At 45.1% G+C, this 17,299-nt stretch overlaps 1 protein-coding gene across 1 annotated transcript in view; it reads right to left on the bottom strand.

The window, feature by feature from the left end:
* Positions 1-17,299, bottom strand: part of TNRC18 (trinucleotide repeat containing 18) — a 217,106-nt gene that overhangs the window by 20,151 nt on the left and 179,656 nt on the right. The window contains 3 exon segments of the mRNA XM_030212785.1: positions 119-236; positions 10,293-10,434; positions 14,232-14,405. Of these exon segments, the coding sequence (XP_030068645.1) occupies positions 119-236; positions 10,293-10,434; positions 14,232-14,405 (434 nt within the window).

Below are 17,299 nucleotides of genomic sequence, written 5' to 3'. Positions count from 1 at the left end.
TTAATGAAAATATCCCTGCCGTACAGTCAGAAATACGGATATAATGATGCACAGTTCTTAATTACTGGGTTTGGGTTTCCTGGTGAGCAGTGGAATTTCTTGACCACGTCTTACTTACATGTCAGGGGAGTGGACAGTTTGCACATGGCCAGCGTAGAGTAACTTGTCGTCCATGGGTATGAGGACACGTAACCCATCCTTCAGCTCTTCCTTATCAATGATGCAAGAGCAGGGAGCTGAACGAGAAATGAAAACTAATGAATGCTTTCACCCTTTCACCTTTGCCTGCACCTTGTTATGTTCCTTTCTATAGAAAGCTTCTGCACTTATCCGTCCCCTCTCCATGAAACCCAGCTGTCAGGTTTACAGAGCTGCTCTGAGTTTAATTATTGAGTATTTCATAACCAGCCTTGGCATAAAGTTGAAGGTGAAAAACTGAGACTTGGTTATTGAGCTTCAAATGTGCTCTTAGCACTCTAGAGATTACATGGTCCTCCTAGGACATAAAGCTAAATATCACACGCTAAGAGGATCATTTTATTGCCTGCCACATAAATGGATGTGTCACTTTGACAAAGGTCCTTCTTATTTGGACTGAATGTTAGGCGAAACATGGTCAATGTTGGTTGCGGGTCCTTATATTGAGATAAGAACATTTTTACTACACGTCTCAAAAAAAAAAAAAAAATAGATGGAAAACAAACATGAAGATGTTATAATGCCGTTATATCGCTCCATGGTGCAACCGTACCTGGAGTATTGTGTTCAGTTCTGGTCGCCTCATCTCAAAAAAGATATAAAGGAATTGGAGAAGGTGCAGAGAAGGGCGACAAAAATGCTAAAAGGGATGGGACGACTACCCTATGAGGAGAGGTTAAGACGGCTAGGACTCTTTAGCCTGGAGAAAAGATGGCTGAGGGGTGATATGATAGAGGTCTACAAAATAATGAGTGGGGTAGAGCGGACAGATGTGAAGCATTTGTTTACACTTTCTAACAATAATAGAACCAGGGGACACAAGATGAAATTAGAATGTGGTAGGTTTAAAACAAATCAGAGAAAGTTTTTCTTTACTCAGCGCGTAGTTAGACTCTGGAACTCATTGCCAGAGAAGGTAGTGACGGCAGCTGGCCTTGCTGAGTTTAAAGGGGGTCTGGACAGATTCCTGAAGGAAAAGTCCATTGATCGTTATTAAATTTTGGGTTTTTGCCAGGTTCTTGGGGCCTGGATTGGCCGCTGTCGGAGACGGAGTGGTGGGCTTGATGGACCTTGGGTCTTTTCCCAGCATGGCGGTGCTTATGTGCTTATACATAGAATAAAAAAATGACTAAAGACCGATGACAAGGTTGGTGAGCCATAGGGCTGAGAATCCCTATGTGAAAAGAGTCACCACGAGGTCTAAAAATTTTTAACAATAATTTGAATATTGTTGCGTGTAGTGTAATGCTGGGACTACTTTAACGTTAGGTGCAGTTGTACATAAATGGATGTGGCCAGTATACCACCGAATTCTATCTAGCTCGCCTACAGCTGAGTGCTCAAATTTGGGTGCAGAGCCCAGACGCACGTGCAAACTTAGTCAATTAGGTGCTAATAACCAATTACTGGCATTGATTAGAGATAATTTGCACTAATTTGGATTTACGCCCACACATTAACCTATAATGCTTCGAGCCCAAAAGTGTCTGACGAGCAACCCAAAAGGGGGTGTGGCCATGGGAGGGGCATTTCGAATATTTAGGCATAATGTTATAGAATACAGGGATTCTGCACTCAACCTGCAAGACATGAATTGCACCGGTTTCTAACTTAATTGGCTTAATAAGCTAATCAGCATTAACAGCACGTAACAAGCAATAATGAGCACTAATTGGCAATAATTAGAATTTACAAGCATAACTCGCAAAGAGGCATATTTTCAAAGCACTTTGGGAGGCTAAGTTCCATAGGTTTCTATGGAACTTTGGGAGGCTAAGTGCTTTGAAAATAAGCCTCTAAGTGTATCCTGTAATGCACTGACCTAAATTCTAATGCCAAAAGGAGCATAGTTATGGGCAGGGGAAATGGGTGTTTTGTGGGTGTTCCAAATTTTTTGCGCTTTGTTATATAGAATATGACTCTCTGCACTTAAATCTACGTGCTGGGATGTATGCCGCATTTTCACTGGTGTAAAGCGCTGGAATATCAGCCAAGTGTATTTTACATACCGCGCCTAAATCTAGGCGCTACTTATAGAATACGCTTAGGCGGAAATGTTTACCTCAGTATTTTTAGGCAATATATATCAGGGGCGTAGCCAGACTGGCGGGAGGGGGGTCCAGAGCCCGAGATGAGGCAGCACATTTTAGCCCCCCCCCCGGCGCTGCCGACCCCCCGCCACTTTTGACCCCCCCCCCCAATGCTGGCGCCCCTCCCCGTCCCTTTCTACACCCCCTCCCGCCAAGTTTCAATCCTCCCCCGCCACCACCAGGTACCTTTGCTGGCGGAGGTCCCCAACCCCTGCCAGCCAAAGCCCCCTTCAGCGCCAGTCTCCGAATCCAGCGCGTTCGCTGATCTGGATTCTGTTTCTGTGAGTCATGACGTCAGGAGTCACAGAAACAGAATCCAGATCAACAACGTGCCGGAGACCGGTACTGAAGAGGACTTCGGCTGGCGGGGGTTGGGGACCCCTGCCAGCAAAGGTACCTGACGGCGGCAGTGGGGGAGGGTTGGCGGCGGTGGGAGGGGGGATGAATGTGGCAGGGGAGGGTCAGCGGCGGAGGGGTAAAAGCAAGGGGGCCAGGGCTAAATCTGCAGGGGCCCATGCTCCCATCTAGCTACTCCCCTGCTATATATAGAATCTGGCCCTAAGGGCTATTCTATACAGGACACTCAGCCCAGAGCACCCTATATAGAATAACACTTAGCGTGGATTTTTCCTGATGCCTGCGTTTGAACATCATTTACTGAATCTGCCTCTATCCCCCAAGTTCTGTATCTCATGCCTTCATTTCCATGCGGAAATCGAAGCGTATTCTACAACAATGCGGGCAACTTATTTGGTTAACTAGCTAATCAGCGCTGTTAATTGGATGTTAACAAGCAATTATCAGCACTAATTGGCATTGATTACGCACAGCTCGCTACGCGTATTCTGTAACGTGAAGCATGTAAATTCCAAGTCGCATAGTTGGAAAGGGGGCGTGGCTATGGGCGTGGAATGGGTGGGTCATGGACGTTTCAAAAATCTATTCCTGTTATTACAGAATAAACCCGCTCTGCGCCTAATTCAGGTGCTGGGGTTTATGCCAATTAAAACACGGACTAAATGGACATGACCAAATTTGGTCATGTGGAAAGAAAGGCACTCGGCATATTCTATATATCGTGCGGAAATTTAAGCCAGTTCTATAAAATTTAGCCATACTTTAGAGAATACGCCTAGGCGTATTTTTTTTTTTATTGTGTGGATTTTTCAGGCACCATATATAGAATCTAGACCTATATGTATAAAAAGTGGCAAATGTATAAGGGAACGATTACATTAACTCATATGTGCAGTCAGCTGCAAAAGCCTGCTCCAGCCTCGGGAATCCCCTCTTTAAATATGCATAAAGATATGCGTAAGATCGCTCCCTGCGTATATTTTATTTATACATATGGTGGCAGACTTTAGAAAACACTCTTTCTACGTGCTAAGCCTGGTTTTGTTATGTAGGAATCCCCGATTAAAATTACCTTCTAAATTACAGCAGTGGGTAACAAAAGTTAGATTGCTAGCTGAGATGGAAAAACTGACAGATCGTAGAATGGGGTGCTTTGATCCAGACGCGACAGAATGGGCACAATTGGAACGTATACTGCTTACAGTGTGACAGTTGTAATTAGTAGGGATAGTATGAGGGTGGAGGGAGGGCGAAGAGGGGCAGGGGGACGGGCCTGTAGGGGAGGGAGGAGGGGGAAGGGGTGTAGGAGGGTGGTGGGATGGGAGAGAGGGGCACAAACTAGAGAGCTATTATGTTAGAAAAAGTGAGTTAGATGTTATCTTATTCTTTTCTCTCACTGTTATCTCAAAATGCCTGTATTGAAGAATTGCATTAATGATTCGGAGATGTTAAATCTTTTCAAGCTCTTAATGAAAATTTAAAGTAAAAAAAAAAAAATTTACCTTCTAAGATTCTTTTAAAATTCCAACTGCATTTCAAAGCATTTACAATGGAGCAGTCAATGGTTACAAGAGCAGGAGCTAAGGGGCAGACAGCTTCAAGGTAAGAGGGCACTTGGGATATTTAGGAAATCATGCAGTCATCATAGCTTGAAGGTCAAGGCTTAGGTCTTATCCTATGCTAATGAAAATAATTCGGCAAATAACTCAGCCTATGCAAAAAAAAAAAAAAAAAAAAAACACAAAAGATGAAAGAAATCTTTCTTTGCTCACAACTTCAAGACAATTAACCTTTCATCTGCAGCAGAGTAATAGAACCTTACTCCTCTCTAAAAAGATGCTTCTGTACCGTTAAGCGCAAGGAAGATCTGTCTCTCCTGTTTACGCAGCTGCCATCTCGGATGTCCTTGGGGTGTCGGAACGCTCCGTTTCTATTTCAGCTTCTCTCACGCAGAGTCCTGGCGGGACGTGGCTTTTATAACTGGGACAGACAGCTTTCCCAGGAAGGTTATGCCTGCAAAGGACTTTCCTGGTGGACACAAAATAGCACCTCGGTGCCAGTGTCCCTAAGGGTGACCTTTGTTTCAGGGTTAAAGTCTCCATTACTTATGGTTTCTCTCTCCATTTTCGTATGTGTTCTTTCTTAATAAAAACTTTCAATGGGACAGAAATAGTTTTACTGCTCTGATGGCATCATTTGTTTTATTTTGGTAATGTTTACCTCTCTAGTCCTTTTACTAATGTATATAGGTTCTTCGGCTAATGTTATGCAATAAAATGCATTAGATAAACTTGGCTCTGTATGATAATTTCCCAGAGTAGCAGATTGTGAAATAGTAGCTGGGGTTTTCTTCATTAGGGCATTCTACTACTACTACAAATCATTTCTATAGCTCTACCAGTCGTACGCAGCGCTTCACAATTGAACGTGAAGAAAAGACAGTCCCTGCTCAAAAGAGCTTACAATCTAAATCAGGACAGACAGACAGGACCAATAAGGATAAGGGTAGAAGGACACATAGGAATGATTCTAAATGGAATGTTGCTACTATTGGAGATTCTGTTGCTACTATTTGAGATTCTACATGGAATGTTAATGTTGCTATTCCGCTAGCAGCATTCCATGTAGAAGCCTGCCCTTGCAGATCAGCAATGCGGCCGCGCAGGCTTCTGTTTCTGTGAGTCTGACGTCCTGCACGTACGTGCAGGACGTCAGACTCACAGAAACAGAAGCCTGCGCGGCCGCGTTGCTGATCTGCAAGGGCAAGCTTCTACTACTATAAATCATTTCTATAGCGCTACCAGTCGTACGCAGCGCTTTACAATTGAACATGAAGAAAAGACAGTCCCTGCTCAAAAGAGCTTACAATCTAAATCAGGACAGACAGACAGGACAAATAAGGGATAAGGGTAGGACAGACAGATAGGACACATAGGGAAAAGGGACTATTGAAGAGAGGAAGACAAGATAAAGGTTACGAGCAGGTGAAAAGTTAGGAATTAAAAGCAGCATCAAACAGGTAGGCCTCTAGCCCGGATTTGAAGGCGGCCAGGGATGGAGCTTGACGTATTCTGACTCCACCAATTCATTCAAATCTCTCAAATCATGTACAATCCTCCACTTAGCTTCACCTTTTGCCTCAGGGAATAAGGGCGTATTATAGGGTGAACTGCTAATCTCAAGTATACACTCAAAAGAATAATGTCCCCTATTTCCACAATTCCAGCACTTACTAATAACCCTTCGATTAGGTCCAGCTATACTATCCTCCCAAACCCTTGGAGTACTCTGTACTCGGGGCCTCCCTGATCTATTCAGCCTCAGCGCATTTAACTGCAGCTTGATCTGAGCCCTGCCCCTCTGACTCAGCCTCAGCTTTGGCAGACCAGCGCCACCTGCTGTAAGGTGGCTGCACTGTTACTGAGGGAGTGCTCTTCACTACATAAGTGTTGTCATAGTGGGACAGACCGAAGGTCCTTCAAGCCCAGTGTCCTGTTTCCAACAGTGGCCAATCCAGGTCACAAGAACCTGGCAAGATCCCAGAACAGTAAAACAGATATTACGCTGCTTAACCTAGAAATAAGCAGTGGATTTTCCCATCTTAATACTGGCTTATGGACTTTTCTTGTAGGAAGCTAGCCGAACCTTTTTTAAACCCTGCTAAGCTAACCGCTTTTACCACATTCTATTAGAGAATGCAAACATAACCTGGCATCAGTGTACCTATCATTTACGCACCCACAGTTACCCCATCTGTAGACCTTTGTAACTGCTTTTACGACATTCTTTGGCAACGAATCCCAGAGTTTAATTACACGATGAGTGAAGAAATATTTTCTACGGTTTGTTTTAAATTTACTACTTAGTAGCTTCATTGCGTGCCCCCTAGTCCTAGGATTTTAGAAAAGATTAAACATGTAATTGATGCCTACCTGTTCCACTCCACTCGTTATTTTATAGAATCATATTTCCCCTCAGCCATCTGCTTCTCCAAGCTGAAAAGCCCTACCCTTTTTTAGTCTTTCCTCAAAGGGAAGTCATCCCATCTCCTTTATCATTTTTGTCACCCTTTTCTGTACCTTTTCTAGTTCCACTATATCTTTTTGAGATACGGTGACCAGAATTACACACAGTATTCGAGGTGCAGTCACACCATGGAGCGATACAAAGGCATTACAACATTCTCATTTTTGTTTTCCATTCCTTTCCTAATAATTCCTAACATTCTATTTGCTTTCTTAGCCGCTGCTGCACACAGAGCAGAGGGTTTCAACGCATCATCGACGATGACACCAAGGTTTTTTTCCTGGGTGGTGATTCCTAATGCGGAACCTTGCATCACGTAGCTATAGTTTGGGTTCCTCTTTCCTACTGGGGTTTGCATCTGCCTGAGGACCACTGGATGGAACATGCTTGTGGCACATGAATGGTGGGGGGGGGAGGGGGGGGGGAATTTGATAGGGTGGGGGATGGCACCAGTCATTTGAGCTCCAACCTGGGAGTATCAGGCTACAGCTTGAAGGCCCGAAGCTCCCAGAACAGTCATGTTATGGGCATAAAATGATTGTGGTATAACAGAGAGAGGGAGCGAAGCACAAAAAAGCCAAGAAACAAAACAAAAAGCACCAAGGGCTTTCAAAGAAAGGGGATAAAGTCTTTAATTGTATACGTTGATGAAGCAATACTTAAATGGACCCGTATCATGATCACCGGATCATGAAGCACGCACTGGTGTCCGCTTTTTTTAAACTGGAACGTTTATATTTAAACGCAGGAAACAGGCCCCAATATGTGCTTTCACTTTCGAGCTTGCTCGGACACGCACACATTTATTTCTCGGTACTGGCGCTTAGGGGCTTGCACGGGCTTCCTTCTGCGTCCAAACTGTATACAAACTGGCAGATTTTAAAGGCGGATAGCTTGGCAGAGTTTTAAAAGGGGTTAGACGGTTTCCTAAAGGAAAGTCCATAAACCGCTACTAAATGGACTTGGGAAAAAGCCACAATTCCAGGAATAACATGTATAGAATGTTTGTACGTTTGGGAAGCTTGCCAGGTGCCCTTGGCCTGGATTGGCCGCTGTCGTGGACAGGATGCTGGGCTCGATGGACCCTTGGTCTTTTCCCAGTGTGGCATTACTTATGTACTTATGAATCATGAGAAATCTTCTCTTCAAACTCCCTCACGTCTGCGCTGGGCTGGAGTTCTTTTTTTCAGCAGTAAGATGGCTTTGTTTTGGGCGCTGTTCTCTGAGCATTGGGATGGAATAGGATATGACCTCATTAACATGCATTTACTACTACTACTACTATTTAACATTTCTAGAGCGCTACTAGGGTTACGCAGCGCTGTACAATTTAACATAGAAGGACAGTCCCTGCTCAAAGGAGCTTACAATCTAAAGGACAAATGTACAGTCAGTCAAGTAGGGGCAGTCAAATTGGGGCAGTCTAGATTTCCTGAAAGGTATAAAGGTTAGGTGCCGAAGGCAACATTGAAGAGGTGGGCTTTGAGCAAGGATTTGAAGATGGGTAGGGAGGGGGCTTGGCATTTGACTACATTAGCAAGTTATTTGCTCAATCTCTGGTGCACTCGTTGTTTCCCGTGCCAGAGCGTCTGAGCATTCTATGCTCACTAATACGGGTGCTAGTTCGGCACTAATGACCTACCCTACGGTTTCAGACGGCATTTGCCGCATGTTTAAAGTTTGATTTTGGTGGCTTGCAGAAACCCCAGAAGCAGGTCCGTGAGACCAAAACGCCCATAGGTCTCGGTAGGCGTCGGGTGTTCGAAGATTGAGGCAGCGCTGTGTCTACTCGGGCAGATAAGTATTCGCTCTTTTCTTATACTGATTTTTGGTTTACACCTTAACATTTACATGGAGTACATTATAATAAAGTATGGAGTTGGAAGTTGAATGTTGAGTGCAAGTGATTGATAAGAACGAGTAGGCTTGGGATTTGGAATGGCTTAGTGCTATAAGAGATCCGTAGTCTTGCTTTTAAAGTTTATCTGATGCATTCACATTTGTTTTTCATCAAGCCAGATTAGTTTGGCTCTCTTTGCTTTGGTTATTTACTTTTGAGGAGCAAGCTCAGAAAAATTTCCCCGGAAATGATGCATATAAACATCACAGGACACTTGCAATAGTTTTTCCAGCTTCAATAATGGTGTGTCCATTTGTGTATGCTAGAGTCCACAGGATTCCCATTTGAGCTGGTTTTTTCTTGACTTTTATGCACCATATTTGCCCCTTTACGAAGGTTTCAAATTAGCCCCTGACGCAGCCCTAGGTGGGCGAAACACGGCCTGTGTCGGGCGATTTGTTCATACACGGTATCTTCAATAAAATCTTTTTGTTGTGACATTGATCTGCTGGCTTTCTTTCCCTTCTTTTGTATATACGGCAGTCAATAATCTGCCTGAACCATTTGCCTCTAACCAAAAAGAAGTATTTAATTATTTATTTATTTACTGCCTTTTTGAAGGAATTTACTCAAGGCGGTGTACAGTAAGAATTGCACTCTCTTATCATCAACTGACTTTTCCATACTTAAATTCAAAGCAGCTCATGAACCACTCAAATCAACGTGACCCCTCTAGCTGACCAACAGTGGTAATTTAACCAACGAAAGGTGTTAGGTCAGGGCTAGCTGTGGCCCGTCACCTTCAATTCCGGCTCCAGGTTGAGAGAATTATCTTCTTACTGTTGCCAGTGGTGTACCAAGGGGGGGGGGGGGGGGCGGTGGGGGCGGTCCCCCCCGGGTGCACGCCGCCCGGGGGGGGGGGGGGGTGCCGTGTGCCTGTCGGCTCTTCATTTTCATGCTCCCTCTGCCCAAGAACAGGTTACTTCCTGTTCCAGGGCAGAGGGAGAATGGAAACGAAGAGCCGACAGGCGCGCGGCACCCCCCCCCCCCAGCGGCGTGCACCCGGGGGGCGGGGCGCATCGGCGATCCGCCCCGGGTGTCAGCACCCCTAGGAACATCACTGACTGCTGCTAGGTATATCCATCTTGAACTGACTGCAGCAGAGCAATCAGTAACCTTGCAAAGCATAACCTCCACCCCCCCCCCTCACCCAAGCTCACACTTTCCTCTGGAGAAGGGGTTTTACTGCTCTGCCCCACTGCTATCTCCTTCCTTTCTGCCTCCATTCCCGCTCTATTATTGTTAAGAGAAAATGGATGTTTACAAGAGCTGCAGCATTCTCAGTCAAAGATAAACCAAGCCGCCATCTGTTTGAGCGTAAACATCACCAGATCATGAACTGTTGTTAGCTGACTGGACGACCAGCCATACTGAATTCCGAGCATGGCCTCCCATTTAGACAGACTGTAGTGGTTACTGGGGATGGGCAGACTGAATGGGTCATTTGGCCCTTATCTGCCTTCATGTCTCTATGTTTCTCATAATACTTTCCTTTGGAAAAGTGTACAACTGTTTGGTTCACATGCATAATTTTTGATTATGGATGCTACAGTTTGGTAGGCATGCTAAAAACCAGTAATGCGTCATCGTTTAATTCCACGTAAGCAGGCACCCTAAAACTTTTAGCACACATTTTTAAGGCATAGGTTCCCCTTAACCCCTCACCCTCCGAATAATCCATGCCAACATCAGTACACAGTGCATGTGCAACAATCACTAACCTGGGGTAGGGGGGCGCTCAATAAGCATGCTCAGTGGCACATTCTCGTCCTCCGAAAAGCTGCTGTCCTGGTTGGGTTCAAAGTCTTCTTCAGCTGCCATACTCTCCATCAGTTTGCTTACAGCTCCTCCTTTACCACGGCTCTGAAGGGACAAAACAAAATGGCCGCCTCCACAGTCATTTTATTTGGCTGGGTTTATTGAAAACAGTGTACGGCTTAAAGTTTTGAGTGAATTCAATGCATGAGAGCTAAGCCAGTTTGCCAAAAATGAAAAATATTCTAGTAAATTGTGACACAAATGTTCCAATGTCACTCTGCCAACACACTTCACTATCGAACTTTCCAATACGGTTCCTCTGGTACACTTCTCTCTCACCCCAAAATAATTGAGATCATAGAATCAGAAACTAAACAACATTCCTTTTTATCAGAGTCTGTATATCACCTGAGAGGAATACATCTTTATGAATCTCTTTATCTGATGTAAAGCTACTGAACTGGCTAACAAAGCCCATTAAACTCAAGAGCCCTTTTAGTAATGAGCGTTAGACAATTAACGCATAAATTAGCGCATGTTAACTGATACCGCACAAGAGCAGTAACTGTTACTACACTGTTTTAACAGCACATGCAAATTCATGCATTAACTGCGCTTTGTGTTAGGGAGCAGCAGCTAAGCAGGGCATGGGCCGAAAATGGGTATGGATAGCACATTGCAGATATCGTGCAGGAAATGCCTTGCACTAACATAAGAGGTGCTGAATGCATGTGTACTAATTGTGACCAGAGTACCGTGCACTAATGAACACTTTTATGGGGGACCTGTAGAGTAGAGAATTGCATGGGGACAGAAATTTCAGCCAACCCTGCCCATCCCCAATGGAATCTATCCCATACCCACCCGTACCCGCTATGATCCAGTCCATCCCCACAGTTAATCTGCTCCATCCCCACTCGCAACCGCAAGAGATTTACTTGCTTGCAGCCTTCTGTTTCCTCTGAATCCCAACAGCCTACCATGGTTTTTTTTGATGATATTCACTATTCAACCAATGAGTGTTCCAAGCCTCAGTCTGGTATTCCGGATGCCTGTCTGGGCATTCCAAGCCTCACTCTGGAACTCTGCTTCTTTCTGTACATTCCAAGCCTCATTCTGGTGCTCCAGTTGCCTCTTTCAGTGAATTCTAAGCCTCAGGCTGGAGTCATCATAGATTTTGACTGCACTCCCGTGGGAATCCCACAGCAACTTCGTCCATCCTCATGGGAGTCCCACGGCAAATTCTTCCATCCCTGCAGGAATCCCATGGAATTTCTTCCATATCCGCAGGAGGTCTTCAGGTTCCGTGGGATTCCCGCATTCCCCATTCCCATGTGCCTCTCTACTGCAGAGGACAAGAACATCAACTGCCTGCCAGCCACACAGCCTGATAATATCGACAGTTTTTGGTGTCTTCTTTCCTTTGTACTCCATCCTTTTGGGTAGATGCACATATAAGATCTCCTGGTAATTTCTCACCCAGCCCTATACCTCCTGTCCAGGCCTAACCACAAACCTTTGTAATAATCTAAGTCCTAGCATGGCTAAATACTAACATGGCTGTTGCCCAGCCTTCTGGCCTCTTAGGCCAACTACATAGTCTGCCGCATCAGTGTCTATTGCCTTCCCAGGGCTTCTGCTTTATATGCCACCTGCCAGACAGACCCAACTGCTAGTTGATTCTGCCATTGTAGCCTGTCAGACAAACCTAGCCAGGTGGTTGAATGCGCTTTCCATTAGGATGATTAGCATTTCATATTTTCCACTTTGCCATTCATTCTGGCAGCTCCAGGATGCTTTGTTGAAGCATTCAAGCCTGGCTTTTTAACACTTAAACACATGTCACTACATTGTGCTTACGCTCTCCCTTTGCTTTTTAAAATTAAGGATTCTCTGTGCTTATCCCAGGCTTCTTAAACTCCGTTATTTGTTTAGCATTTGCTACCTGTTCTCGGAGGGTATTCTAGGCACCTCCCAAACTTTCCATGAAAAATATATTTCCTGTTCTTGAATATCCTTCAAAGCCTCATATCATGACTAAGGCTTTCTTCTTGTGCATTAATACCTTTCCATTAAATAAAGGTCTCCATCGTATCTCTTTGTCTTTACTCTCCTCTAGGGTATATCTATTAAGATCTTTAAGTCTCATCTCAAAGTTTCTGGTGCAGACCTCTCCCTCCTTCCCACCACCACCTTTCTGTTAGGAGATTTTCACTAGATCATCGCTACTAAATCTCCAGTTCTGGAGGTAAGAGCTCTACTTCATCATCGGCAAAAACCTTCCCAAAAGTTGTATGACTTCATTTGATCATTCTGGAAGAGATTCCTTCTTTCTTAAGAAATGACTGCTTTGAATGAGGACAGATTTCATATTAAAATGGACAGACCAGGTGGACCAAATGAACCCTTCCAACTTTAAACTTTCCCCTGGGCCAACGATGGCCAACGTTTCGCTAAACGGCATCAGGGTCCCCGATGGCAAAATGATTTGGCTCCACAGTTCTCTTCAAAGTCCCATGCAGCAGGGCTGCCGAGAGGGGGGGAACAGGGTGGACAAAATTCCCCGGGCTCGGCACCACAGTCCCACCCGCCCTCCATCGTCAACCGTCTGCCACCGGGCAGGGCCCCCTGCATTGAAATCACAGCGCCTCTCACCTCCGTGTGAAAGGTTTGCAGGCAGCAGATCACCTCCCTTCGGGCCTCCTTCCCTCCCTGTGTCCCGCCCTCGTCTGACGTAACTTCCACGAGGGCGGGACACAGGGAAGGAAGGAGGCCCGAAGGGAAGTGATCTGCTGCCCTGCTGCCTGCAGCACTTTCACACAGAGGTGAGAGGCACTGTGATTTCAATGCAGGGGGCCCGGCCCGGTGGCGGATGGAGGGGGCGGGTGGAGGGGGGAGCAGCGACCTCGGGGGCGGCCTTGCCCCGTGCCCGGCCCAGTCTCTCAGTGGCCCTGCCATGCAGGGCTCAGCTAAATCATTTTGCCACCTGGGATCCTGAAGCAGTTTAGCGAAATGCTGGCCATTGTTGGCCCGGGGGCAAGTTTGAAGTTGGAAATGTTCACCAAATGCCTTTTCTGCACTTCATTTGAGCCATGAGTTAAGTGGTCATCACTATTTTTTGAGCAGTGCCGTAGCGAGGGTGCCTTACACCCGGGGTGGGTCGCCGCTGCGCACCCCCCTGGGTGCAGGGCACGGCGCCCCCCTCCGCAGCGCCCCCCCCCCCGAAACGCACCCTACCTTTCAGCGGGGGGCAGGCGGGGGGGCCGATCCGCCCCCAGTGCATGTTACTGGGAGCTGCGTCGGCTCTGCTGCTTCCCTGCTTTCTCTGCCCCAGAACAGGAAGTAACCTGTTCCGGGGCAGAAAGAGCAGGGAACCAGCGAGCCGACACCCCCCCCAGTGTGTGCACCCGGGGCGGACCGCCCCACCGCCCCTCCCCTTCCTACGCCACTGCTTTTGAGCACTGACATAACATAAAGACTTTATTAATTTTTTGCTCTGAATGATCAAATGAAGTCATACAACTTTTGGGAAGGTTTTTGCCGATGATGAAGTAGAGATCTATTAGATCGATATAGCGCTATAAATCTTCTTTTTGATTTGGAGCTACTTTGAGGCTTTTCCTTCCTTTTTCACTACGTTTGTCACAATAGAGTTTCATATGCTGATATTGTGTGGATTACTTTGGGTTTGCTGCAAACTGCAATAGCAGCACAGAAGATGTCAACACAAAAAGATCGCTTGATCCATCTGGTCTGTCCATTTTAATATGAAATCTGTCCTCATTCAAAGTATTCATTTCTTAAGCAAGCGGAAATCTCTTCTAGAATGTGATATACTGAGAAAAACACACCAAGATCCTAACTCCAGCTGAAGATTCTGCCTTCATCCAGCCCACCCTCACCTCTTTTTTCAGATCCTTGGTTTTCACCTTTGCTTTGTTCTTCCTGTTGGAGCTGACTGGGCTTGCCAGGTTCACACGGACCTCGGATGTTAAATTTGAGATGCTGGGTGATGAGACGGATGTGGAAGAGGAGGATGACGGCAGGCAAGGTCCTTCCTTTACCTTCTTCCTCTGCTGTAGTGACCACAAAAACCATGAGCATCAGACAAACTGAATAATTACATGAAATGTAAAAGTTTTAGACATGAACATTTGTAATCTGGAAGTGCTCAATGAAGCTATGAATACACAAGGCAGTCAGTACAGAAGAGAGCGGTTATAATTTTGTGATCTGCCAGTGCCCAGGTACTGGTGACCCAGAATGGCCACTGTCAGAAACCTGATTCTTACAAAGAACAAATACAACCAGCCTTTAATGTTATTCCTCTTAAAACCCAAAAATACAGAGCAAATGATGCACAATTAACTTTGCTATTGCCAGATACAGTTTTTACCATGGCCCACTGCAGCTCCCTGTGATTCTGGGCAAGTCATTTAACCCTCCATTGCCCAGGTATAAATAAGTACCTGTATATACAATGTAAACCGCTTTGAATGTAATTGGGAAAAAAACACAGAAAGGCAGTATATCAAGTCCCATTAACAAGATTCCATGCACAATCTCAAAGAGCAGCAGCAACATTCCATGTAGAACCCCAAAGAATAGCAAGATTCTGATTCTGGAATCCCAGAGACTGAGGAGTGGAGGAGTAGCCTAGTGGTTAGTGCAGCAGACATTGATCCTGGGGAGCTGGGTTAGACTCCCACTGCAGCTCCCTGTGACTCTGGCCAAGTCACTTAACCCTCCATTTGCCCCTGGTACAAAATAAAGTACCCATATACAAGATGTAAACTGCTTTGAATGTAGTTGCAAAGTCCAATTTTCCTTTATGAGATTCTACATGGAATGTTGCTACTATTGGAGATTCTAGATGGAATGTTGCTAATATTGAGATTCTGTTGCTACTATTTGAGATTCTACATGGAATGTTGCTAGTGGAGGAGTAGCCTAGTGGTTAGTGCAGCAGACATTGATCCTGGGGAACTGAGTTCAATTCCTACTGCAGCTCCTTGTGAGTCTGGGCAAGTCATTTAACCCTCCATTGCCACAGGTACAAAATAAGTACCTAATATATGTAAACCACTTTGAATGTAGTTGCATAAACCTCAGAAAGGCGGTATATCAAGTCCCATTTCCCTTTCCCACTTTCCCTTATGACATCACAATATCAGAAGTGAGCCAAGTATTGGGCAATCAAGCCATTGTGACATCACTGATGAGGTTGGCTCTTATTGGTGGAATGAGTGGAGGAGTAGCCTATTGGTTAGTGCAGTGGACTTTGATCCTGGGGAACTGAGTTCGATTCCCACTGCAGCTCCTTGTGACTCTGGGCAAGTCACTTAACCCTCCATTGCCCCTGGTACAAAATAAGTACCTGAATATATGTAAACCGCTTTGAATGTAGTTGCAAAAACCTCAGAAAGGCGGTATAGCAAGTCCCATTTCCCTTTCCCTTATGAAAAAGGGGACTGTCGTGGGCATAAAAAAATTAAGCAAATGAGCTGGAGCTCCTTAACGCTGGTTGGATAGTCTCTTCCAAATGTAAGTTTAACCTCTAAATAAAGTGAAATAAATTGTAGGATCCTTATCAGGAAATATATATGTAAAGGGTAAAGGTTTGAGGATTTGACACACTACCTTTCTGTGGGTACAACCAAAGCAGTTTATGTAAATTAAATATAGGTACTCTCTCTGTCCCTAGTGGGTTCACAACCTAAGTTCTGCACTTGGGGCAATGAGGGGTTGGGTGGCTTGTCCAGGGCCAGAGGAAGCTGGAGTGGGAACTGAACCTGGCTCCTCGGTTCTCAGCCCACTTCATTAACCATTAAGCTACTTCTACACTAGTGAAAAGGGTATGTTCTTAGAGTAGGTACATGGACCAAACCATTTGATGAAGCACCACCCTGTGGGTGCCAAATGGTTCATTCCTGCATTTTAACACAGTGACCCCCTAGAGTGTTCTAGAGGCAGAACAGAGTGAACAGGAACAGAAGGAGTTAGAACCTGGCATGAGAAGAGAAAAAGCTTTCTCTTCTCTCCTCCCCCCGTAGAATTGTATCTGGTAGGTGTTCTTTGAAAAACTCTTGCCTAAGGAGAACAGGTTAGTAGGAGGAGGAGTTAATAGTCGGAGGAGTAGCCTAGTGGTTAGTGCAATAGCCTGAGAACCTGGGGAATGGGGTTTAATTCCCACTGCAGCGCTTTATGACTCTAGGAAAATCACCCTCCATTGCCCCTGGTACAAAATAAATAGCTGTATATAATATGTAAACTAGTTTGATTGTAATCACAGAAAAGTAGTATATTGAGTCCCATCATCTTTCCCTTTCTTCTAAGCTAGAGATTTGCCACTGGGAAGATAGCTCTCCCTCAAGAATTTGTGTCCAGGATAGATGAAATCACGTTTTGTGTGTTTTCTACTTTTTTGCTAAAATAGTGTGGTTATTTATTTATTTATTAGGATTTATTTACCGCCTTTTTGAAGGAATTCACTCAAGGCGGTGTACAGTAAGAATAGATCAAACATGAGCAGGAGGGCAATTAAAGCAGTAAAAATATTCAAACAGTACAACTTATGGCATGGTATACGACTTGCAATGTCAACACAATACATAATAGACATTATAATTGGTAGTGAAGGGTAAGGCAAAGTTTGTAACCTACAGATGAGTAAGAAAGTAGGAGGAATTAGAAAGTAAGGTGATTGATTTGAAGAAAGTTGCACGTGAGGTCAGAGAGATGGTTAAATATTATCTCAGCTAGGGTAGGAATGGATAAACATGTCCCACTGCAGTATGTGCAGCCCGAGTCAATCCGTGTATGTGTGAGTGAGACTAACAAGTTAGTTACTTCTTCCGTTAAAGGCTTGGTTGAAGAGCCAAGCTTTCACCTGCTTCCTGAAGTACAGATAGTCTTGTGTTAAGCGGAGCCTTTCAGGCAATGCATTCCAATGCATCAGCCATGCTAGTCC

The sequence above is a fragment of the Microcaecilia unicolor genome, chromosome 8 (genome assembly GCF_901765095.1).
Source record: "Microcaecilia unicolor chromosome 8, aMicUni1.1, whole genome shotgun sequence".
In the NCBI taxonomy this organism is placed as follows: Eukaryota; Metazoa; Chordata; class Amphibia; order Gymnophiona; family Siphonopidae; genus Microcaecilia; species Microcaecilia unicolor.
Note: the sequence above shows the minus strand (reverse complement) of the source record. Positions and strands in the feature narration are given on the sequence as shown.